Source organism: Dipteris shenzhenensis, chromosome 24 (assembly GCF_047967505.1).
Source record: "Dipteris shenzhenensis isolate YYH24624 ecotype China chromosome 24, Dip_SZ_1.0, whole genome shotgun sequence".
Taxonomy (NCBI): domain Eukaryota; kingdom Viridiplantae; phylum Streptophyta; class Polypodiopsida; order Gleicheniales; family Dipteridaceae; genus Dipteris; species Dipteris shenzhenensis.
The window spans coordinates 21,379,892-21,406,638 of record NC_141619.1 but is presented as its reverse complement, the minus strand read 5'-3'; the positions used below and the strand labels follow the sequence as shown (position 1 = coordinate 21,406,638).

The 26,747-nt window shown below is 46.4% G+C and overlaps 1 protein-coding gene across 4 annotated transcripts in view; it reads right to left on the bottom strand.

Moving 5' to 3' along the window:
• LOC147886356 (Rab3 GTPase-activating protein catalytic protein) overlaps positions 1–26,747 on the bottom strand; it is a 129,108-nt gene that overhangs the window by 91,611 nt on the left and 10,750 nt on the right. For 3 of the 4 annotated variants that reach the window (XM_087395211.1, XM_087395212.1, XM_087395213.1), the window contains exons 2-6: positions 23,858–23,901; positions 23,690–23,753; positions 15,431–15,542; positions 15,128–15,195; positions 10,942–11,039 (exon numbers count right to left, since the gene is read on the bottom strand). In XM_087395211.1, the coding sequence (XP_087251337.1) occupies positions 10,942–11,039; positions 15,128–15,195; positions 15,431–15,542; positions 23,690–23,753; positions 23,858–23,901 (386 nt within the window). The remainder of the gene's footprint in view (positions 1–10,941; positions 11,040–15,127; positions 15,196–15,430; positions 15,543–23,689; positions 23,754–23,857; positions 23,902–26,747) is intronic. The other variant, XM_087395214.1, reaches the window with a different exon arrangement.

Sequence of the window (26,747 nt, the reverse complement as noted above, 5' to 3'; positions counted from 1 at the left end):
AACAAATCCAAGACTGTCCTGAATGAGGTGAGTGTCTGTGGTATGGCATCCAAAAAAACAGCCGTGTCATCTACCAACTCACTATCCAAGAGCTCATTCTCCTGCCTCAACGGAAGCCTCTCTCTCAGCCCTATAATATCAACTTGAGCTCTAAGGTAATAGCTCATAGCTTCAGCCACAAGTAAAAAGAGAAAGGGGGCTAAAGGGCATCCCTGACGGACTAATCTGGTAATCTGAAACCTGTCTCCCCTAACCCCACCAATAAGAACTTGACTATGGGCTGATCTGTAGAGAGCTGACACCCCTCTGATCCATGCATCTTTGAATCCAAAGCGAACAAGGGTACCCTCTAGAAATCCCCGGTCTACTCTGTCATAAGCTTTCTCAAAGTCCAAGAGTAGAATGGCAAGCCTATGACCATATACATGGCCCAGTCGAAAGCCTCCCAGAATGAGAAGATGTTATCGAAGATGCTCCTGCCATGCACAAAGCCCATCTGCATATCATGTATAAGATCTGGAAGAAAGGGCTGCAACCGTAGGCTGATTGCTTTTGCTAAGATTTTGTACAAAGTACCCAACAAAGTGATCGGACTAAGACACTAAATTCCTGCAACCCGCTGTTGGGATAGGATGAATGAGGCCCTCCGTAAGTGAGTCTGGCACTCACCCAAGTCCCAAACGCCTCCTTGCACGGTTGAGGTAATGTGATCCCCAATCTGATCCCAGAAAGAAATAAAAAAAGGAGTAAGTTCATCTGAGCCAAGACACTTGCCCTTGTGAAGGGCAGAGAGAGCAGTCATGAACTCTATGTTGGTGAAGGGTGCATCAAGTGAGACTATCATATCCCCAGTCTACTCTGTCATAAGCTTTCTCAAAGTCCAAGAGTAGAATGGCAAGCCTATGACCATATACTCAGTTCACCACATTAGTGCTAGAGATTGATGGTTTAACTGAGGATGATCGCCTTCATGCTTTCATCTCAGGCCTAAATCCCTCGTTACGCATTGATGTCCTTAAAGCAACATCACCACCACAGCTGGCGCTATTGCTTACGCAGAGCGCATTACAGATTTCCAAAACACAGGGACGCAGAGTGCTAATCGCACACAGAACTCTACTATGGCCAAAGGTGCTCGCCCTCAAGATAACACAAGGTTTCGAAAAAACTCCGGTAATCAAGGTCAGCGACAGTCTCAAGATCCCCAGAAGACTCAGAAATCATATGCTGGATTCCAACAGAAGCACTCCTCTTGTGGGTCCATGGAGGTTCCTAGGAGAGGTGTGGAGCAGTATGGGCAGATCTGCCCTGTTGGGCTGCCATGGATGTGCCCTTACAAGCACCCTAGCTAAGCGCTGGAGAGCAGAGGCTGGGCCTCGGCCACCTTGGCTTGTGTCAGCCCCTCTATAGGCTGGGGGTTCAGCCCTGTTTATAGGGCAGGAGGGGTCGGCCATAGGCCCCATGCCGTTCGGCTGGAGGGCAGACGGGACAGCCCTCTCTTTAGGGCCTGGACAGCCCCTCTTTTGTAGGCTGTAGGGGGTCAGCCCCTAGGGCTGTGGGTCAGCCCACATTAGCAGGCTGGTCGGCCCTGCTCCTTGCTGGCCAACTAGGAGGCTGTGGGGCTATATATAGCCCCCCCCCCCCCCCCCCCCCCCCCCCCCCCTTGTGTTTTGTTCATCTCATTCTGGTGCCTGGTGGAGGAGCATAGCCAGCCCAATGTAGCACCTCAACAGCAGGGTTGTGGAGCAGTCCATCCATTCCTTGTGCCTCCAATTTTGGTGGTTACTGAGCTGCCCCGTTGAGCTCTCGAGCAGCCTATTTGTTCATAGGTTTTTCCCCCGTTATAGCGGGGTTTCTCCAAAGATCACTTGTAGTTCTTTTGTGCCTTTCTTTCGCATCTCCACCTCCCTTCGCACAGCACCTTCCACCCCACTCAGTGCTTACTCCACCTACCACGATATACGCTTTGATCGGGATCACTCACCTTCTTACTCCGGCCGTCTGTACATACTTCTCGCTTATATTGACTTCATACCCCTTTTAGAGGATCATGCTGCCCTTGTCACCCGCTCACTACACGAGGCTGCCATTCACGCTTTTCCCCACACCATCTGCTCCACCCGCCCACCACCCCCTGGAACCGTACCCTGTAATAGTTGGTACGATGATGAGTGTAAGGCCTTACGCCGTCAACTCAGATTCGAAACCAAAAACAGTCTTTCGAGCGCACTAGATACGCTACGTGAATACCGTAGACTGGTACGGAGGAAGAAACTAGACTTCGTTCGTCGAAACGAGGAGGAGCTACTAAACATTTTGTTTAGTAACAACTCTAAGGACTTCTGGCGGAGATTTCTAGAAGGACGGTCCCCTCCGCCACTCACTGACACCAAGATCTGATTTGATTATGCACGCACACTTTATGACATCCCAAATCAGCCAGTCCCTAGCCTCTCACATGCCTCGTCCCACATCTTGCACCCTCTTCACTAGAGGAGGGGTAAAGGATGCTGTAATGAAACTTCATAATGGCCGAGCGAAGGATCATGAGGGACTATGCACTGAGTTCATTGCATATGGGATTAACCTCCTAGCCCCGATCTTAGCAAAGCTTTTTAATGAAGCGGTTTGTTTGGGATTTCCACACACTTGGACCATTAACACTATCTCACCCATCCACAAGGCAAGGGATCCCATGAGCCCGAAGAACTACAGGACCATTATGATTGGACATGTCATGTCCAAGATTTATGCATCAGTACTTGACTCCGAGGTTAGCAGACTTGCAGAGTGTCGAGGACTCAGAGCAGCAGGACAGGCCAGATTCCGACGTGATCATGGAACCACAGACCACATTCTGACGCTCAGATGTATCATCGAGGAGGCGAGGTCACGGAAGCAGAGGGTTTATTGTTGCTTTGTGGATTTTTGCAAGGCATTTGACACAGTCTCGAGAGCCCGCCTCATACGGCGCCTACAGGACTTGGGTTATGACCAGGAGATCATTTGGGCTATCATGGCCCTTTACGAGAGAGTTTCTGGCAAAGTTCGGGCATGATCCGGGTGGACAAACGAGATCATGAGTACCATCAGGGTCAAACAAGGGTATCCTTTGTCGCCTACCTTGTTTGGCCTCTACATTGACGAGCTTCAGACAATGATGCAGACACAGAGGGGTGTAGGTTGCTCTCTTGCGGGCACGCTGATCCAGATTTTGCTCTATGCAGATGACGTGGCCCTCTTGTCTTCCTCAACAGAGGGGCTTTAGAGACACCTAGACGCACTACAGTCCTTTTGTGAGTCTCATGATTTGAAGGTCAACCTGGGTAAAACCAAGGTCATGATCTTCAATACATCTCGAGCCATCATGCGCCCGGAGCAGTTCACAGTTGCGGGGTCATCTGTTGAGATAGTTTCATCATACACTTATCTTGGGGTTATCTTCTCCAAACCGAGCTTCACTATGAGACCCGCGATGCAGGCACGCTTGAGTGGAGGGTATGCCTCATTGGCCAGGCTAGAGAGGCAGTGCTTCCGCTCACACTTTCAGAATCCACAACCAAGGGGTTGCTTTTTGACTCCTTGGCTCGCCCAGCAGGGATGTACGGTAGTCCTTGTTGGGGGCCAGACTTGTCGGATACAGAGTGGGCCCGTGTGGAGCGGCTACAGGTTCTCATGCTATCACGGATGATTCGTGGTAAGTCATCCATTCCTCACCAGATCATTCAGGTTGAGTTTGGGTCACCCCCTTTACAGGTAGATGCTGCATTTCAGGTCATCACATATATGTACCGAGTTAGGGAATATGGGGATTATACCTCGGGGCGTAGCAGGCTACCATGGATAGGTCTATCCTCTTCTATGGCACTTGCAGCAGGAGGAGACCAGAGGTGCTGGTATGCACGTACAGAGAGATGGTTTGAGCGATTGGGGCTCCACATGGATAGACTACCTCCCTTCTAGGACCCACCACGATACACAGATTCACCTACCCCACTCGATGAGGATCTCTCTCTTGGGCAGTTTCAGGTCTCTTCACACAGACTTCGTATCGAGAGCGGCAGAGCAGAGCGACTACCCAAGGAGCGGCACATATGCACACTATGTGACATACAGGAGGTTGATTCTTCACATGTCCTGTGTACTATGAGATCCGAGGATGTTTCCACTGCCTCTTTAGAGATAGTTATGGGATTTTAGCCCGTTTCCTCTCCTACCCAGACCAACGGTGTTTTGCAGGTTTCATTCATGAGGCACTTAGACACCGCGAGAGGATACTCCGAGCACGGAGACAGGAGCAGACTTCTTCCTCAGTTGATCCCTCTCAGAGCTCTATCACGGAGTTCTTTCAGCTAGATCACATGGACCCCAACGAGACAAGGCCTCGACGTGACTGTGACCTGGAGCCCGTGACCCGACAGCTCAGACAGAGGGTCGACACACAGATCACACTTGGAGACATCGAGTCGGAGCCCGACCGACAAGGGTCACAGTAGCCCTGGTTAGACGGAGAGCTACGACCAGGAGACGTGCCAGGTTCGCACCTCTGAGTGGCCGACAGCACTCTATTGCCGACTTCATGCCTCCACTGCCTCATCCATCCTGATATCTTGTTGTTGCTGGGAATGATGATGATATTGATGATGATGCTGAGATTGATATATAGTCGACCATCGACATGACTATGTTGTACTTAGGACTTAGTACTGCGGCCTACTACTGCCATTTTGCATTTTTTGCATTTTTTGCATTTTGCATTGGTATGGACGCTCGTTTAGTAGCTCCACTACCACAGCTCGTTGTATCAGGATTTTCACAGTCTCATAGACCCATCGGTCTCCCGAAGACTTTAATAAACTTTCTTTCTTTCTTTCTTTCTTTCTCCTTTCCCTCTTTCTCGATGTGATGTGTGTGAGGCGTGCTCTCTCTCTCTCTCTCTCTCTTCCATTCATTTCCGCTTCACTTCTCACACGGTATCAGAGCCACAGTTGGCTTGAAACCCGAGGAGCGGAGGGAGAGTTGAGCCAGAACACAAAGAGGAGGAATAGGGTGCTGTTCAGAGGTGTCTTTGAGGAGGAGCGTGTGCGAGGAGTGGACCGTTCGGGTGACCAGCAAAATGTGACTTTGAAGGGTGTGTTCAGATCAGAGAGGAGGTGTTCCGTAGCGAGGTGTGAAGGTACATTGGGCTGTCAGCCCTTCATCCTCTTCTCCAACCCTTTCCTTTCTTCCACCTTCTGTCACTGTCTATCCCATCCACCTTCTGTCACTGTCTATCCTTCTCCTTCACTTTTCTTCCGTACAGCCCATCGTACAGCTCCGTAACCCCTCCGTACAGCTCGTCGTGCACTCTCCGTACAGTCCCGTACAGCTCGTCGTACACTCTCCGTACAGTCCCATACAACTCGTCGTACAGCCCCGTACAGTTCTCCGTACCCTTTCCGTACATCCCGTACCAGTCCATCGTACCTACCCGTAGTTTCTCACAACAAGCTCCTAGGGTTTCTAACCCCAAGTTGGGCTAAACTCCCAGCCCAACTCGGGGGTTAGGTTCAGCTAGGGAGTTCTAAGAAATAGCCAATATGGATTGGCCTACCCTCTCCTCCAAATCCCCCTCAACTCCATCAACCTCAACTATTAGGACTCGGTACTCTACAGTTGCAGCCATGACACCCTCTCCATATGCGCACAATTACCAACAAGAAGGGTCCAAACGACCTATCATTGGAAAACATGGACAGATTTATTATTTGCAGCAAGCAGTCAGAGAGTTAAGGCTTGAGCTGGCTGAAGTAAAAGCACGACTTCAAGTTCTAGAGGGACCTGGCAAGCAGGCAGTGATTGCTGAGGTTGTGGACTCATGTAAGAATTCTCCTCCTACTCCTCAACTAGTCCCTACAGTCAAAGATATGGTCCATATTGAAGTACAATCAATCAAGAAAGAAGTGATTGAGGAGTTTGACACAAAGGCAAACAAGACTGATATCCAAGAAGAGATCAAAGAACAAGAAGCCAGACGTGATAATGCATTGAAGATTAGAGTGGGGGGGCTCCCTGAAGGATGGTTCAAAGATGATGACTCTTTCAATGAGACTTTAGCACATGTCAAACCAGCCGCCTAATATTGAATGGAAGGTTGATGATGATAATGATGATGATGACGGGGCAACCAATATCCGGCACTCCAAAGGACATGCTATTCTTACACTTAAGTTGCGAGATTTACGGAACAAGCTTCTTCGACAATCTTACAAGTTGAAAGGGACCAAGATATGGATAGCTGAGGAACTTACACGAGCTCAATTGAAGAACAAGGCAACGGAATTAGCTAAAGTCAAGGCTGCTAGGAAGGATGGAAAATGGGCAATTTCTCGTGAAGGCATAGCACTAATCAAAGAGTTTAAATCAAAACCAGAAGACTCTCAATCTTAAACTGATGTATGGCTGATTACTTTTTCAGACTATGCTGTAGGTATTCTAAATAATTGGGGTTGCTTTTGCACTCCCTGGGAGCTGCCATGTGCCCTCCCTAAAGCAGATGTACTAGACGGTTTTTTGCTGTCCCGTAGACCTGTTGGTCTCCCGTGGACATTAATAGACTTTCTTTCTTTCTTTCTCTCCTTGACATGGCGACCTTGTCCGAGATGGCAGAGAACAAGACTAGAATTCCAGTGTTGCCCACATTCCCGGTTGACCAGAAGTTGGATGGGTTCAATTACAGTGTCTGGCGGGTGATGATGGAGTCTGTGTTACAGTCATACGATATGGCAGATTTCATCTTGATAGGTGTGGCCAGACCAGATCCCCTTGCGAAGGACCTTGGCATCCTGCAATAGAAGGAGGCCAAGACCCTGTCCCAACCCTGGGACCATGTTAATGCTAGGGTAAGATCATTTATATTTCTTAACTATACTCCTCAGGTGATTAATCACGTGAAGCACATGACAGTGGCCAAGAGTATATGGGAGCATTTGGCATCCATGTATAATCGAACCTCTCCCATGAAGAGGGTTTACCTAGAAGTTCAGATGCGATTGTTGGATCCCAAGAAGTCTTCATCAATGCAGGGCCACATCAACAAGTTACAAGAGCTTCAGCAGGAGATCCTCTAGGCAGAGAAGCACAAGAGCTTCAGCAGGAGATCCTCTAGGCAGAGAAGCAGATATCATCTGAGGACATGACCATAACTTTACTATCCCAGTTATCCTCTCAGTATGGGGCCTTCTATTCATCCTTGATCACCAATGGTAGGATGAATGGGAGGAATTGGTCCCCATGGTGCTTGACCAGGAGGAGCACTTTGTTGATCGTACCTATGAGAGTCTTGCCTAAGGCTTTGGCAGCTAAGCAGAAAGGTAGAAAGCAGTTGGCAGGCAAGGAACGAGAAGCTCTCAAGGCATCCCATACATGTAACTGACGTGGCCAGAAAGGTCATTATTGGCGTCATTGTTCCCAAAGGAACGTTGAGGGGTCCAGTAACCAATTGGCCAATAGTGTTACTACGGTGACCACATATACTCCATCCTTCTAGTAGCACAAGGTAGGCATTGCTGCCAGCAGGCTTTCTGGATCTAGATGGAGGATTGCTTGCTTGATTGTGGCAGCAGAACCTACCGATCAGGTGCACCAAGCAAGGAGTCATTTATCGAGGCAGGCTTTCAGGCAAGACCTCGAGCCACAAGAAGTTGTGCCCGCTAACTCGGGTGGCAATTACCAGTTTGTATTCTGTTTGGACGTTATGACCTAGCAGATCCAGAGGGGCTCTCCTAGTGTTCTACTGCAGCTATTGTGTCTGATGCTGCTGGAGACATGGGTCAGTAGATTGCCAGTGCGGGAACCCCGTCACAGTTGATTGATCCTTGTGAGTTGTTATCTGCCCGATGTCATTGGAGCACTAAACTTCATCAATCTGGCGACATTGTACCAGTTTGGACTTGAGAGGGGGCTTCAGAGGGGGCTACCTAGCTCTGTGATACAGGTGCCTATGCAAGGAAGCAGACCTTGCACTAATGTCAGTATCAATTGGATTATTGTTTCAGTACCTTCTCTTGGAGTCATGTACCAGTACCCGCAATTGTTGTATCAGATGACCCAGTGTACCAATACCAGAGAAGAGGAGTGTACCTAGCACCTATGGCGAGGGAGAAACAATTCCAGGTTTCCAGTGATCGTGCTGAGGCGGTTCACACCAAGAGGAGGCTTCTTTGACAATACCTGTGACGGACTTCAACCGTGAAGTATCACACGATGGATTCCTCCAGTTTTTCCAGCGGCACATCCAGCTCCATCGCATCTCTGTTCCATCCAAGAGCTGAGAGGGGGTGTTAGAGGTCAACATCTCCTAATGCCACCTAGAGAGAGAGGGCCTTGCTTGTGGGTGTGCCCACATAGTGAGTGAGGCTAGGGTAGATGAGTGAGGGCCTGTGTTGTGGGTGTGCCCACCCTCCATGAGAGTAGGTTTGTGTGGCTTTCCAGTGCCTCTTGTGGGTCCATGTGGTGCCACATTGGCCATAGAGGTTCCCAAGAGGGGTGTGGAGCAGTATGGGCAGATCTGCCCTGTTGGGCTGCCATGGATGTGCCCTTATAGGCACCCTAGCTGAGGGCTGGAGATCAGAGGGTGGGCCGGGCCACCTTGGCTTGTGTCAGCCCCTCTATAGGCTCAGCCCTGTTTCACCTTTTGCAAGCTGTAGGGGTCGGCCCCTCTAGGACTGTGGGTCAGCCCACATTAGCAGGCTGGTCGGCCCTGCTCCTTGCTGGTCGACTAGGAGGCTGGGGGGCTATATATAGGGCCCCCCCCCCCCCCCCCTCGTGTTTTGTTCATCTCATTCTGGTGCCTCATGGAGGAGCATAGTGTAGCACCTCAGGAGCAGGGTTGTGGAGCAATTCATCCATTCCTTGTGCCTCCAGTTGTGGTGGTTGTTGAGCTGTCCGGTTGTGCTCTCGAACAGGCTGTTTGTTCAGAGGTTTTCCCCCAGTTGTAGCAGGGCTTTCTCCAAGATCACTTGCAATTCTCTTGCGCCTCTCTCCTTTCCCTCTTTCTCAGTGTGGGGTGTGTGAGGCATGCTCTCTCTCTCTCTCTCTCTCTCTCTCTCTCTTCCTTTCATTGCCGTTGCACTTCTCACAGGGGCTACTGCTCCCCCATGCTCATCAGCACCAAATAGCAGCGGAGCGCACCTGCCCCTTTAGCCTCTACCGCTCCAATACTCTAAGAGAAGGTTGTTCCTTGTCCCTACTAGCAGCTGCATCACACTGAACAAGAGGAGGGGTGTTCCTTCCCCCTCAAGATCCTCTTACTTCAACACTACATCACCAATCAGGAAGGGGGGGCGCTCCTGCCCACATTGTAGCAGCATCATCAAATGCTAGCGACTAGAGCTAAGCTTGAAGAGGGAAGGGGAGGAAGCATGCTAAAGAGAGGGAAGAAGAGAGAGGACGATAAGGTGGGAATGGAAGGCTAAGATGGAGAGGGAGAGGAGGAGGAGAAGGTCGACCAGCACAAGGTATAGGGGAAACAAAGAGGATAAGAGGGTCTAGGGAAGCGGGAGTAAGAACCCAACACCTCCCCAACAGGATAGCCAAAATATCCTAGGTCCTAGGTAAGGCAACCCACGAAGCATGAACAAAGAGACTCAAGCAAGAGAAGGCTCAAATGAAGATGATCTCCAAAACAAAAGTCCCCTTCAAATATGAGTACGGCCACTTTCCCAAGGCCTCTCCACAGCCCATCATATGGAAGATAACTCCTATGCCACATGGCATTCTCCTCCTTAATCCCCACTTAGGCCTCTCGTACTGCATTCTCCCAAAGGCCTACAACAGTCTCCCAGACATTGTCCCCCCCAACAAGAGCTCTGGGTGCCGTCAAGAAGGCAGCAGTAAGTCATGAATATCTTGGCTCATGGCGCTCTCCCTATCTACCAACTAGGCCAGGGAGATCATTTCTACAGAGAATTCATGTTGCCCCTCATTCAGCCACGCTGTCGTGCCCAATACATGGTGGATCTCTGCATCTTGGCAGCAATCCTGAGGGAGTATTGCCAGATCCTCTCAGCCACAAGTCTGCTCCACAAGCAGTGAGTATTCACCTCTAGGTTCCTTGCCCCTCAACATGGCAAGTCTTGTCTTTCTTCTGCTCCAACCAAGGGCCAATAGGAAAGCCTATGTGGGCCACCAACCAAAGAAATATGATATTTTCCTCAGGCAGAGGCAGATGGGTCCAAAACTTGTCAAGGACCTCACGTGGCACTTGCTGCTCCAACCAAACTCATTCCCACCAGGGGCTCCATGGGGAGGCATTCAGCTGTACTCCTTTGCCGATTGCCCAAGGCCTGTCCACGATTCATGATTTGACCTCCAAAAAGGAAAGAATGCTTTTCAAGTAGACTACACCAGAGGTTGAATGTTTTGCCGTTGAAGAAGTTGTAGCCTGAAATAAGTAGGGGAAGAGGTAGCAGGGAACACTGCATGCCAAAAAGAGGAACCTTGCTTGCTTCCAAAAACCACATGTCCTTCCATCCACAACTCTTTACAATGCCTCCATGGTTGCAGTGGCACCACCACTCAAACAATTAAGATAGCATCAAAGCCATTGTTCCAGCACCAGTGGATGCCTTAGTGGCATGATGGCATCAGGTCTTTGAATGCCCAATGCAGCAGGCAAAGCAAGGAAAATGCAAACTTGTCTCCCCAAAGGGGAACCGAAAGCTTGAGAAAAATATAGAGCCAAATCTCTTCTAATCTAGGAGATGACATTCCAATGGTCCACATCCATCCAAAACGGTCCAAACACAAAAGTATTTGCATTTTAAAAGAAAAATCCTCACCTCAAAAAACCAAAAGAGCTAACGGCTTACATACTTCCATCTATTTATCGCAGGACGTTCATGGCTTGTTGCATAAGTTATAATCAGCAATTATAATCCATGGGCGTTAGCTGTAACCAACCTGCCACAGTTGGAGAGAGCAATAGCAACCGCACTTAACAACGATGTGGCCTCTGGAGCATCAAGTACGACACCACTCATGCTAACCGGTGCAATAACCTGCATTATTCCACCACATCGACCACTAACTCTAGTTAAATATCCTATTTCTCCAATTCTCCAAGATGCTTGGCCCTGCAAAAGCATACACACACACACATACATACATATAGATAGATAGATAGATAGATAGATAGATAGATAGAGAGAGAGAGAGAGAGAGAGAGAGAGAGAGAGAGATGAAATCCCTGCAAGCGAGAAACTTTATAATCAGATCACAGCAGCAAGGATCACAGAAATTGCTATGTCCTAATGCATATAATTGTCACAATAATCACCCTGCAAAACCAGATTCTAAATCAATTCACAGCCCCAGCCAGTATATAATTTGATGATGCTTTACTTTAGTTAATACAGCCAGAACAAAAAAAGAAGCCTTCTTAGCTAAACAAATTATGGCGAACCATGTATCATTGACAGCTGCCTTGAGAGCTGCAACTTCTGAATTTTTTTCCAAACAGATGCTAATAACATCATAATAGAATCTCTCTCTCTCTCTCTCTCTCTCTCTCTCACACACACACACACACACAGGGAAGACATATCAATGTTTAAAAGCATCTAATATACAACTGAGAGCCAGCTCACACGATCTAGAGCTGGAGAAGGGAAGGTGGGCAAGACCTAGAGTCCCAAGGGAAGAAAGATTATGCAAAATCTGCCCCACAGGAAAAGTTAAAATGAGCAGCACATACTCCTAAGATGCCGGGCCTATGCACAGATCAGAGAAAAAATTAATGGCAACAAAGGCAATCCAAAAAATCTATTAGAGCAGCCCAGCTACAAAACTAGGAAGTTATCTAAAAGAAGTTTTTGAAATGCAAATGATCCAGTAGCTGCTGCCGATCAGGAATAGAGACTAGTCAAAAAAGGACAGCCAGGAACATCACGATGAAAGTGACCAAAATTAACATCAGTAATGGCCGGTATCCAGTAGCTGAAAGCATCTATATGGAGAGAACCAACTAGACAAGAAAGCATGATAGTCCAAGGCTGATGCTGCTCTAGAAAGGATAACAAGAGTGTGGCCTTGCATGTGAGTGTGAATGTTGAGAATATTCAAACCTCCATGCATCCTGGGCGAGCAAACATAATTGTATTTAAGAAGGTGAGGGCCCTTACGATCATGTCTGGTGCGCCAGATGCATTCCATAACCTTAGTGATGAATTTCTAAATGTCCACCTCTCTCTCTCTCTCTCTCTCTCTCACACTTTTTTTAAAAAGTGAAATCTTTATATTTTTGTGTGGGAAACCTCAAAAGAGGTAAAAACCCACCAATAAGTACGAGGAAAAAGTTTTTACAAGTAAAACCTCAGAGCAAAAGTCATGAGGTAGCCAAGTGAAAAGTGACATATCAAGCTAGAGGAGGATCAAACACAGCATCCTCCAGCTTCAAATTGTTGCTCTATAAAAACTGATGCAGTGATGAAACCACACCATCAATAAAAACAAGCTGTTTTTTGCCCTTGTGATTCTTCTTGATACAGGCTAGTACCCGAAATTTTTGAATCAGAGGGTCAAAAACCTGTTGTAACATGGGATGAAAAGATTCCAGTAAAAAAGGTACTTCTGCATCCCGGACTGAAGAAAACTCTGGCACAGGCATCAAAGGCAGAGAAGCTAAATCAACATCCGTATCTTCCGATGAAAAAGCTGCATCTGATAACGCAGGGTTTAGCATTTGAGCTTCATTCTAAGGATCAATCTGAGTAAGAGCAGGGGCAGCATCCTGAGAGAGAGCATGCATATCATCCTGTAAAATGCCCTCTGGAAAGGGTACATCCATATCCTGAGTAGAAGGAAACTGATGGTGCTCAACAAGGGTGCAATCCTGAGCTTCTTCAGCAACAGGAAGATTTGCCTGTGATTTATCAACCTTCCTCCAGTAGTGCTTCGGAGCAGTAGAGGGCTTTTCCAAAGAAGCCATAGCAGAAACCAGAGGAGAAGGGAGAGTAACCTTAACAGCTGAAGAAGGAGTAGGAGGAATGGGCCTGGATGTAGAAGGGCAAGCATGTGCAAAATGATGCAAAATGAAGCCTGATGCGCATCGGATGGACAAATCCCAAATCAAGATCCAAAGTAGATAGCACGGGCTGTGTCATATCCCACAAAATGCAAAGACGAACATCACGGAAGGCTTGCAAGAACTCATGTCTCGGAACATGAAGAGGCCTTCCCAAAAAAGCTGCAAGAGTTAGAAGATGCTGAAGAAGAGGCACAGGCAGCGCTTTGAGAGTAATCCAAACCGGACAGTGAGTCAAAAGGGTTGCAGAAGGATCGAAAAGTGGATCCCATGGCATGACATAAGCAAAGAAACAAGCCCTAGGAACACCAGCATGACTGACAAGGCGCTCTACCACCTCAATCGAAGAGCAGTGGGCATAGTAAAATCCTTTGCCCAAAAGACAAAGGAAGAAATATAGTCCAAACCCACTGCACCATCAGCCCAATGACAAGCATAAAATAGAGGCAGACTCCAAATTGCTGAGCTTGTCGAAGACCAGAGACCAAAAGGGCAGAATCCAAGGAACAAACAAGCGGGAAACTCAAAGAAGGAACTTCTGTGACAGAGGTAGAGCACAATTGGCGAAGAAGATCCAGCTGGAGGTAAGAAGAAGGGCCATCGAAAACATCCAGCTTTGCCGATTTGATCAAAGGTGAGGCAGACAAACCACCATGCTTCCGCCGAAGAAAAACACGAGTAGGAGGAGCAAAGGCAAAAGGAGGCGCTGAGGCAGAGAAAACAAAAGAGGAGGAAGGAGACTGCGCAGTTGACCGTACAACCTCTACGGTCGACCGTACAGCCTCTACGGTCGACCGTACAGCCTGTACAGATGGCCGTACAGCAGGCACAAAAGGCCGTACGGAGAGATGCAGGGAGCATGGAGGCTGTACGAGGAGCTGTACGGGGGGCTGTATGGGGGACAGCAGGCTGCACGGAAGTTGTACGGAAGGCCGTACAACTGATGGCAGCTGTACGGAAGGCAAGGTAGGCAGCAGGGACGTCGAGGGTGACTGTACGGACGGAAACGGGGAGGAAGACGATGCTGGCAGAGCAGAGGAGGAGGTCTCCATCGCTCGCACCACACACACACGCGCGCGCTGAATCTCTCTCTCTCTCTCTCTCTCTCTCTCTCTCTCTCACACACACACATACACTGGTATCAGGGACAGATTTGGGTAAATCATATCTCCACATATGACTTTCAGATCTTTTCTACAAAGAAGTAAAATCATGGCACTTCTCTTACCTAACTTCTATATGTACTCAAATAAAGCATACCTTAAATGAGGAGCCAGCTTCGTGGACTGGGATCATTTCACAGGGGCAAAGATAAAGGGTCTCCTAGACATTTCATGGTCCAATAGAAAGTCTTTCAGCCGCCATGAAAAGTAAATCGATTAATCGATTTCTCTCTCTAGGCAGTAGAAAGGATGCTAAAGTGGTTGAGGCCTATTTAAGGAGTAAGATCATGGAGGAGTTGAAATCAAGGAAACCCATCCCTACAAGGAGTATATAGATGCAGAATCTAAGGTCAAATTTGCATTAAAAGAAGAGACAAAGCCCTGCCTTTAAAAAATACATAATATATACTCCACGGTTGATCGTGGGGCAAGGACAAGAGGTATCCGGACAGAATTCTAAGCATCACATACAGATTTGCAAGGCCTGCCCTACAAGAATGTTGTACATCGGCAAGGAGGGAGGAATTCTCCCACCCCTTGGCGCATGGTTGCGTCTGCTCCAATCTTGTGTTATGCAGTGAGCAGGGACCTCACAAGATGACCGCAAACAGCTGGTCTTTTTTTTAATGCCCTTGATGATAGCTGCTCAATGTATTATTTTCAAACAGAATATATGCAGTTCCTCTTTTTTGAGGGAAAAACCTTTCTAAGACCAACAAGAATCAAAGTATGACCAAGAGATAGCTCATGCAAAAAATGATTACACATGAACTAAATACCCAAGGATGCAGACACCTGTGGAAAACCTTATATCATGCCTTAAAAGATTTGTTATGTCTTCTATCTAGCTACATCCATTGAACCCTATAAACAACATATACCACAATCTCCATGCACTCACCAGGAAATCTTGCACACCAAACCATAATTGTAAATGATGTATGTCTTCTTTCCAATCATCCATGTCACCTGCAACAGACACGTGCATAGAGTATCAAAAAAACACTAAAGAATTGCCTTTGTGCACATTATCCACTCACTGAGATAGCCTTAATATATCTATGATTTAGCAACCGGTTATCTAGAGACTATGGACTCCAACATAGGCCACCTGATATGGGTAGGCAGCTTTACATACAGAACAAAGATCTCTCTTGTATAATCAAACCAAAGTGCAGTTGTAAAAAAGCATCATTGCAATTACCATGTCTATTGACTTCAAAAAAAAACTCCAGCCGATAATTTTTGGTTCCATGAACAAATTCATTGTGCAGGAGATGCAATCTCCCATTACCTTGTACAATTCCACCTGCAGACTGACCATTTTAAATCATTGTCAAACACATAATTATGAAACTGTTTGATGTTTTAGTAAGACTTACAGTAGCAACAGTGAGCTTTCCAATCTAAGTCAGACCTCTCGAATCTAGATGAAAGCTTTTGTACAGAAATGCTTTCCGATCTAAGTAAAACCTCACAAACCTCATCTTCTCTAGATGCTGCTTAGCACAGTGAACAGAAATGCAACTTTCCAATGTAAGTAAGACCTCTTGAATCTCATGAGAGAAACCTAAAAGCTCATAGTAGAGATACCTCATGCAAGGCATGAGAAACCAAACACCCTAAGTGGGCAAAGAACTTGCTCATCAAAGAGAGCTAGAAAAGCAGAAGGTTGAGGCTGAAAGTGCCACTTAAACCCTGTGGAGCCACTCCACTCCCCAAGGAAAACTGTCCTCCTGGCAAGAGCTGCCTGGGAAGACCCTTGGGTGCTCACGTAGCTGTTGTGCCTATGAATCTCCAAATATGCTATGCTGAAATGCTCACTAGAATCTCCCAAAAAGTATCCACTGTGACATGTGCAAGTCTGTTAAGAGAGCCAGGAACATTATTTAAAAGCATGCTGGACTAAATATTCGTCGAACTGAAAGAGCCAAGCAGAGTCTTGCCCTCATAGAAGACCTAAGGCTCCCAAAGAGAGAGCCAAGCCACCGGACCCAGGTCATGAAGAAGGGGTGAGGAACAAAAGTGCTCAAAAGACTAGCAATACCCTTCCAGATGATCCTCACTTGTCTGCAATTTCATCAACAATGCTGAATAGACTCCTCAGCAGAAAGGCAATGAGGGTACGTAGAGGTTGTTCACTGTGATCCCTCCATGGACAGAAAGCCAAAAGAAAAGAGTAATTTTTATATTCCTAAGGGATTTTCAGAGTCTCTTCCAAAAGGATTTCCGTAGGTCAACAGAAATCTAGAAATTCTCCCAACGAGGGGCTCTAGTGGGCTTCTAGCCTCTAAGGCTAAGCTGAAATTTCCTGGCATTACTAATCATGTAGTGAAAGAAGAGAAGGCTCTACTTTCGATGCCCTGCCAACTCCCCGTGATCCCACTGCAAATACTTTACGGGACACCTCCATAGAGCCGAATACTCCATGAACCAAAGGGAATGTGATCTAGGTTAGGGTCTAGGCACCATCATAAAGCCAATAAATCTTAGCTGGCTCAAAAGGAACGTCCACAAGGATATCCCCGTCTCTAGACGTGAACAAAAAGCCCCCATAGCAAACATAAAAAACAAAGGCATCCCCGTCTAAACCTCGTCGTAGTCCTATGACCTAAAGTGGGGTACCTAACCTCGTAAAATCTCCAAGTCTAATGGAGCAATAGAGAGGCATGTCATCCGAATCACCCAATCCAAGCACATGGTTGTATCACTTTGCCAAATTCTTCTTGCACATCTTCTAAGATGACTTACTAATTCAAGTTTATGATCATCTTGAAGGTTTCTGAAATCCTTCCAAGAGCCCACACAAAAAGCAAGAACTCTATCCCATCCAGACTACTCCATATAATGAGAAGTACCGAGTGGTCTGCCATGAAAATCAAGTATATTGTCATTCCACATGACACGCTGCCTATCAATCTCTTCCTAAGAGGAAGGGGGAACCCTCCAAGAGTACTCCTGAAGCTGTTCCAAGCTTTCAGGGTAGCAGACATAAGAGGGGGAAAAGGAATCCCAAGAAGAGCTTAAGTAAAATTCCACCTAGTGCTATCCATCCAATTCCCACTCATGGAAGGAGATCAAAACTGTACGCCTATCATGGCAAAAGCCCTCTCACCACGACCTTGCATAGCAACGCCCTACATTGCAAGTCTCGTTCAATGATATTAAGGCCCCCTTCCCATGTGGGGAGGATCAAAGTCTCCCAAGTCACCCTAGCCCTAGTGTCTGTCAAACCATCTAACCTACTCGTAAGAAAGTTTCTTATAGGACTTTTGAGCTGAGTGATGCAATTCGTAGGGTGGCACCAACAAGCGCAAATAAACCATGCCATGGCCAACAATATCAAGTTAACAACAACCACATTGGAAGCAAGGTCAAGTTTGGCTAAACTTCGAAAGAGGAGTTTTCCCCTAATACTCTCCATCACATGAGCAAATCCTTGTGAAGGAGAGATATCCACATCGACCTAGTAGCCCAAGTACCTGATAGATACTCTCCTCGGAATCCAAGTAAAGCCGAAATCAGCCCTCTAATTTGGAGTGTCCTCGTTGGCTAATTCAAAAACCATTGAATTTTTCCAATTAATATGTGCACTTGCTCTGCAGGACAAAAAAGACTCCAAGGCTGTCCTAAAAGAAGTGAGAGTCTGTGATGAGGCGTCCAAAAAAGCAAGAGTGTCCTCCACAAGCTCAAAATCCAAAAGCTCCTCATCCTCGAGGGAAGTCAACCCAACAACGTCAGCCTGAGATCTTAGAAAAATGCTCATTCCCTTAGACAGACAAACAAATACAAAAAAGGGGCAAGAGAGCATCCCTGTCGGACTAATTTGGAAATCTCAAATCTCTCCCCTATCCCCTCCTATAAGCAATTGGGCCTGGGCAAATAAGAAACTGCTCCGATCCAAACATAAAGTGTACCCTCCAAAAAATTCCAATCTCCTCTGTCACAAGTTTTCTCAAAATGCAAGAATACAATGGCTAGCCACTAGCAACTCTACGTAGCCCACTCCGATGAAAAGATAGTATCAAAAATGCTTCGGCCATGCACAAAGCCCATCTACGTATCATGAATGAGGTCTGGAAGAATGGGCTGCAAACGCAAACTGATAGCTTTGGCCAAAATCTTATAAAAGGTCCCAAAAGAGTGATTGGCCTCAATTGGGAAAGCAAATTTCTGCAACCCCCCTTTGGGATAAGATGAATGAAACCCTCTACAAGTTAATCAGGCATACTACCACAGTCCCAAATGTGCCCTGCAAGGCTGAGGTAAGATAGTCCCCAATCATGTCCAAGGGTGTTAACCCAACTAAGCCCGGGTACTTGACCTTGTAGTAGAAGGCAAGAATTGCAGTCCTATATTTCAGATTGGTGAAAGGTACATCAAGTGAGACTCTCATTTCTGGTTTCACCAACTCTATTTTGTGGCAAGTAGGGAGGATAAAATTATAGCTATGCGTAAGACGGCATCAGCTTATGATCGTAAAACCCTAGTAGAGATCCTCTATGAGGCCCTCCTTTGCATACAAGGCATCTGGAATCCTAGTACTGGCAGATATGCATCCCAAATGACAACTGATTACTTATAGCATGTCTGATAGGTCCAACGTCTAAATGGCAACCAATTGTACATCAACACCAAGAAGAGTAGCTTCTTCTTGGAGGAGGTATATCACTTACGATACATCATCAACTCCACTTGTGTTTTCTTGGACTAGTCAAAGACATTGTGGATTGGGAGGTGCATGCCCATAAATGCATAGGAGGTCCGCATGTTCATGGGAATATGCCCAAGCATACAAAAAAAACATAGCCATACATATCATGGATCTTTTACCAGGGGTTGAGGACCAAGAAGCAATCCATCCACTTCACTACGATGGCACACAAAGCCATTGACTCACCAAAGGAAGCAATTGCCATGGCCCCTTTTTTGGCCTCAGCACAATGGGACTAGCCCTTTGATGTGTGTTACCCCATCACCTTCAAAGGACACACATTGATCCCAACACAGACCATGTATTCAAAATATGATAAGGAGCTACTAGCAGTCATTCATGCCCTAAAGACATGGAAACATGTTCTATATTGGGCAAGAAGCAAGACCGATCGCGAGATGTTGCAATGGCTTCAAACGATGCCTGCAGCCCAATGGCCCAACCAACAGGTTCAATGGAGCCAAACGTTCTAGCAATTCAAAGGCATGATCAGATATCTGCCCGGACCACAAAATGTGGGCCAATGCCATTAGCAAGAACGATTTCTATTGTACGAGAGTCCACACTGCCGAACATGAAATACCAGTACCATGGCGCCCCCAAGTTTCAAATTCACTGGTACAAAGTGATGTTGGAAATTCAACCCACCACGATTACACCATACATGACGAGTGGTTGTTCCATAAGGACACCTTTTTGTTCTTTCTTAGTTTCTACCACTCTTGTTATATGATGGCCATGATTCCACAGTTGGCCCAATGGGAGCACTTCCTTCCATTGGTGCAAGGGATTGTCAACGACACCCATTCAACCAAGGTAGGTAGGCCTACCTACGAAGCCCCCTTGGGAAGAAGTTCAAGACCCACTTCTCACAAGAACCTCCGAGAAGGTGTATGAAGCAGATCATGTCATCAACGCTTATGAGCAAACCATGAAGACAGTCAAAGACTGCATCGCCAAACCTCAAGAATTGTAACATACCCATAACAGCAAGGTTACACGAAGGGCAAGGGGGTCTATCTTGGCATCATGAAGAAAAGACTCAAGCAAATGGGGAAGAAGCGTCCAAAGCTATGGCATTGAAGCGTTGGACCCTTTCCAATAATCCACGTCATCAACGAAGTGTCCATAAAGTTGCAATTACCTGCGACATGGACCATGCATCTAGTGTTCCACGTGTCTTGCTTCAAGCCTCATGCGGCCCGACAATGACACTGATCCCAAATGTGGAGCAGCCCAAGATGGTCCATGAGGCAAAGGTAGTTGACTTAGAGAAAATTTTGCTTCATCGGTTCAAGAAAGATACAAATAGCCGCCCGTGCGCTTTTATGCAGTCAAGTCCAAACAGCAGGGCTCCCATGAAGCACGATCGGGTCACCTTGGAGAGGACAATCTCATGACCATAACATACACATCATGTATTTATTTGAGGGGTGGTTGCCTCACACATATTGTGAGTACAAGCTCTTCATTTTGAAGCAAAGGTGGGGCTCCCAACTTACACATGGAATGGGAACTCAAGGCTGCACCATGGGTGCCCACCAATTACTCAAATCCCCATGTAGCACCCATCCCATCCACCGAAGGATGACATTAGAGGGATACTCATTAGCATCACAGCATGACGTATTTGGATTGTTGGGTATAACCTTGTGATGGGAACTAGCAGATTTGACTTGTAGACGTATGGTTGGACACTGCACTCAATTGGGAGCAATGTGCAAAATTTACCATTAAAACTCCTAAGCAGCACTATGCATATTTGCAATGTTTTGCAAGGCATGGCCTACTAGTAGTTTCGATCTTCAATGGATGGAGGTATCCACTACTTGAATAATAAACACACACTAATTGTTAGCACGCGCCCCAGGGTTACCGAAGGCAGTGAGCTGAAGCCTTGACAAGTCGGCTAACAGGTGATCTTTCCTCATTGTCAAACGCCCTCGATCTTAGTATGGATATTATCAAGATAGCTGATATCTTTACAAAGCCTTTAGTCAAGAAGTTTCAATGGGTCATGGACATGCTTGGGCTGCAGGATATCAAACTACAAAAGGGAAAGTGTTGGAATTAATAAATGTTACATACTTTCAATGCCTTTATTTTTTAAAATTTGACATTATTTAAGCTAAAGTCGGGCAGCTGCCTATTTGATGGGCCAATAAAAATCCTTGGCCTGCCATGTGGCACTGCCACTTGAGGGTTATGGAAACACTAATTTTCTACAACATAGGTCTAAACTTGTGGCTTATGTGTATCTTTCACACACTCGTGTACATGCCTATCCAATTGTGAGAATTCAATCAATGAAAGACAACTTTTTTCCCCCTTAGTTTGTATTCATCTATTCCACAACGCTTCTATCATGGCCAAATTATGTTTGAGAGGTCCATGAAAATAATCTTTGTATCTTGCCCCCACATACAAAGTGACACTTAAGAAGGGGTGTTGGAAACCATTGTCGTTTAATTGTATTATTGTCTTAATTATATAACTATGGATGATCTGCAATAAGCCATCTGCTCCCCATCAGATTATTCATGCTAAGTTCGGGACATCTCCATTGCAGTTAGATGCGGCATTCCAGACTCACTTATCCATACTGCGTAGGAGATTATGGCTCCTGTACTGCAGAGCGACGCAGACTACCTTGGTTGGCATTGTCCTCTTCTATGGCATTAGCAGCTCAGGGTGATGGGGAGATGTTGGTACGTGCACACATGTAGATGGTTAAAGAGATTGAGTTCCATATAGATAGGCTGCCTCCCTTCAAGTATAGCATTGATGCTCCATTTGTCCCGTTTCAGGGCAACAAGTTTAACCCCATAATCCGAGAGGATCTTTTATGGTTACACATATTTAGGACCTGGTTGGCACAGACAGAGCTTCTTGTGAAGCTCATCTACTATAGGGACCATTGCATCTCTGAGGAGGGTTTCATTATCCTACCAGGATACACTCAGATCCACCTACCACACTCGCTTAGGATTGCCATTGGGCAGTTCTGTGTTTCATCACACCGACTCTATTCGAGAGTGGACAAGCAAAGGGGATCCCCAGAGAGAGTCGTATCTGCACACTGTGTGAGCGGCATGAGGTCGAGTTAGAGGAGCACTTTGCCTTCCGTCGTCCAGTCTACTACAAGATCCATGGACGATACCACTGCCTTTTCAGAGACGGCTTCAGCATGCTGCCCCCCTGATCACAGATAGCAAGAGAGGCAGAGACCCCAAGACCAGGACGTGGCATATTCGACAAAGGACAAACGCACAGGTCACGCTAGCTGACATCTCATCTATGTTTAGACCTTGGGATACGGCCGACAGGGAATACTATGGCCTTTGTGATGTGTAGAGCAGCTGCCAAGAAGTCACGACGGACTACTCCTCCAGACAGTAGACAGCGATCTATCACGGGCTTTTGCCTACACTGCCTAGTTTGTCACCGAGCGTACCTTGACGTTTCATGCCATGTGTGTATTGAATCTGATTAGACTGTATCTACTATGATGATGATGATGCCACTATGGTGACATTGATGATGATGACATTGACTATGTCCACAGTTTTTCTAGCATGGGTTAGGATGCTCGTTTAGTAGCTCCACCCTTTTGCTCATTGTATCAAGTTTTCTATCATTCTCATAGACCCGTCGGTCTTTAGTAGACTTTATTAAACTTTCTTTCTTTTTTTCTTTCTAAGTTCTTTGGGAGTTGTGCAGCCAGTGAGAAAGACTTATCTGTCAATGTGAAAAGTAACTTCTCACTAGGGTCGACAGAATTGGGGTTGAAGATGCCACATCAGCAATCCACGTGGCACCTGATCAGCCTGTGTTGATGCTGGTGACATGTTAATAAAAGTTGCTTGCTCGACAAGCTGTTCAATGAAACAATGTGCTTGCAAGGCAAGTAGGTTTAAAAAGGTTAAAGCAACTAATACCCAAGGCCCCTCCACACTATACGTCTACACAAAGAGATACAATGATTCCATTCTCTCTCTTTACGCATCTGCATGCATAGCTTATCTTGTATATCCAGTAATGGTATCTCTCACCCTCTAGAACCTTTTTAAAGAGCAACCTGTAAATGACATGGTCTTGCAATGTACTCAGAACTACAAGCTCCAAAGTTTCAATGACAGAAGTAACTCTCCCTCCATGCAATTCGATTTTATTAAAACAATTTGACCCTTTCAACACTCACAACTACAATGCATGAAGCTGAATAAGCTGTCGCTCTGAGGTTTTAAAGAGAATTCAAATATAGAATGTCCATGACATCCAATGTATCATTGTCTCTTTGAGTATATGTTCAGAGGTCTCCTACTAGCATAGCCATTGTAATTTATCCCACAACAGACTCACAAAATTCACTTGTTCCCAACATATTCACTAATCACGCAAATTGCACTCATGTCAGATTGCTAGCTATGAAAAAAAAAAACACTGTTCAGCAAGAACAGGGACAATAGAATATCTAGAGCCCAAACTCATCACATGAAGCAACATAAAAGTCATGCGAGTCACCCTCAATTCCATCCCGAGTTATAGCGTACGTTTCTACTCTTAGGAAAAGCCAATACAAATCTGGAACCAAAAACAGAACTGGTAAATACATAACTAATACAAAGCTATCGCAAAATAATTAACTGAGACCCCAAGTAGAGATCTGCAAGGTGTGCATTTGAAAAAAAATTTCTGAAGGATTTATTGCCAAAAATGAAGGAAGATATGTCGCAAGAAGGCACAGACCAGATAACCTTTGGCACTAGCAGTCTGCCATTTCCGACAAGCTGCCTCAATGTCTGAAATAAGCCTGGATTTCCAGTCAGCAAAACATAAATGAACAGAAGAAAATAAGCTATCTGATAGACACTTTGCAGGAGAATAATTTCCTTCAGTTGATCAAGTGACTGATACCTTTCCCAGGATGAAGCAACTGTGAAGTCATCGAAGACCCCTTGCTGCAAGAGAAGAAAAATAAACGAAATAATTAACGAGTAAAGTTTGCTGTGAATTCAAGCTGTGCTTTCAAAGGGTGTGTGCCTCAAAAACAGAACCACCCACTTTCAGGTTAAAATCAGTAAGTTTGCCCCAAGGCTTCCCAAAACTCAGATTAGTTTTGATCCTAAAGTCTCTCCAACATTCCAGCAAGGATACCTGTACATGTAGCCTCCATGTGGCACTTTCTTTTTCAGCATATTTCAATTATAACATTCCAAACAGTTGCATGCATTCGATCTCCCCCTTCTTGAACATTCCCATTTGTCTCAATGGACAACAATCCACCATTGAAATAAATTATTACAGTTGCCTGTGTGCTCAATCCATGGTTTTAAAAAATGGCATTTTGTGGCAAAGGCAAAAAATGGGAAATGGAAAGTGGGGGAAGAGGGAGACGGGAAGAGGAAGGGGACAGGAGGGGCCCCGAAAAATGAAGACAGGATATTCCTCTTGGCTGTTCTGGCAAGGGCTAATTTTAAAGCAGCAGGAAGAGCCTATTTGTATCCTCTGCCCGCCCCTCCCCTCTTACCCCCACCCCACGTTTTTAGCTTCCTGACTCGTCTACTATTTATGCTGTCATGCTAGGGTAGGTACACCTACTCATACTAGAGTTCAAAATTACAGAAGTTGAAGGTGCACACTAGAGCTGAAAGAATTGAGACAAAGCAAAAGTTTTGGGAACCTGAGCTCCTCGCCTCCTTGCTGCTCCTTCTTCATTACGTATCAGAAAGCTTGTACCTTAGATTCGAGTCGGCCTCCACCACCCTTGATCAGTATGACCTCAACTGATCTCTATCCCACCCCCACCGGTCAAAAGAATCGTACCCTTTTCAGAAGACGAGCATGGGGCCCCAAGGAGGACATCACTGTGGAGCATGGACACACCTTGAAAGGCAAAGTATTCAGCTCTTACCCCTTGAGAAGCCAGATTCGCAACTGGTAACTCGCAGTGCTTCCTTAGGACCAAGCGTCCCATCTCAAGGTCATAAAGTTACTTGGTAGGGGTTTCTTTCGCTAGATTTCGAATGCCCAGAGGTTGCCAGTGCAGTTCTTCAGCTCTGCCCCTTCCCAACCGGAGAAAGAAATTTCTCCGGCACTGCCTTAACTTCGATCAGGTACTTGAGGACCAGAAGTACACCATTCTCACCATTGTTTTCCTGGCCTTCCCAGATTGTGCTTCAAGCTTCTACACACCATTGGGGAGTCATTTTGACCACTCCTCCATCCTGCCCCTCTACAAGCTCAGAGGGAGATGGGGTGCCAAAAGTTTGAGTTTTGACACTAAGCCCAGATGACTCAGAGGGCCCTTACGACTGTTTGCATGGGATCTCCATGTCAACATGTGGCTGCATGTGATCATGAAAATGAGGAGCAAGAGGTTTCGTGCCTTAAAGAGTTTCGGCTGTGCTTGGAGGCTCTTTTTGGATGCCATGGCTGTGAGCTGCGTAGATGCAGTATCTCTTATTCTCTTTCGTGTACACCAGCCCTGTGTGGGCAGTTTTTCCATGTCATTTGGATGTTCGTCTTTGATAGCAACTGTCTTTGTTTTGTCCCCGCCTTTGATTAAGGTTGTTTGTTAGGAGTAATCAATGTTGTGGGCCAAGGATTAACGGGGGTGGAAAAAACCCATGATTATCCAAGGTAGGCATTGTGGTAGTTTGCATGGGATCTCCCCATCAACATGTGGTTGCATGCGATCATGAGAAGATTGCCCAATGAGGAACGAGAAGTTTCGTGACTTAAGGAGTTCTGGCTAAGTTTGCAGGCTGCTTCTTGGATGCCACGGCTGTGAGCTGCATAGATGCAGTATTTCTCTTAAGAGAGTCATCTACAAGACCTTCGTGAGTAATCGATTTGCTGCCAGGTCTCTTTGGCTGGTTCATAGCTTCTATAGAGCCTTGTGCCGATGGTCTATAGTCCTTGGTTCGAAAAAGCAGTGAAAATACGAGCAGAAAACTGAGTAGAACAGTGAACTGGAACAGCAAGAAAACTCAATGGAAATCAACACAAGAGTCAGGGCTGATAATGCCCAGAAAAATCTCTACATGTATGATACAATTGCAGGGCTGCAAACTGCACAACCAACTGTCCAAGATCTACTGAAGACCGCACACAAGTGGCTGGAAACTGCACAACCAACTGTCCAAGATCCACTGGAGGCTGCACACAAGACTGTCCAACAAGTGTTGGAAAACAGCTCCACTGACTCCCTATGAGAGGCCCAAATGACCCTATTTATAGGGGCAGGGAGCTACTGACGTGGCCGACTAGGTTTGCTGACCTTGCCGACCCAACCAACCTAGTCTAGTTGATTTACCCGACCTGGTCAGGTCGGATGACACAACCCTGGTCAGGGTCCCAAAACAGGCCTCTAACTAGCCTCAAACTACCCCTAACTGTGGGCTCAAACCAGGCCTAAATCGGCGTCATCAAGGCCTTAAAAACTCAACCTCTAACCCTGCAATGTGCTATCGCTAGACCCCCCATCTAAACCTGGATAAATACATCCATCTCAACCTGGAGAAATACACTGAGAAAGGACACAAATACTACTTGTCTCTCTGGGCAGGCACACCCACATAGAAGCCCTCTCTCGCTACTGTACATACCTACTGTACATACAGGAGATGACTAACTCTAACATCCCCACTCAGCTCTTGGCTCTCGAATCAACCCAAGGGAGCTGGAATGTTCACTGAGGAATTGTAGTGGTAGAGGCTTGGTAAATAGGTCGTGAGTTTCATCACTGAAAACCTCATCCGGTCGCGTAGCTGCCTCAACCAAACTACCTCGGGTGCTGAGCCAC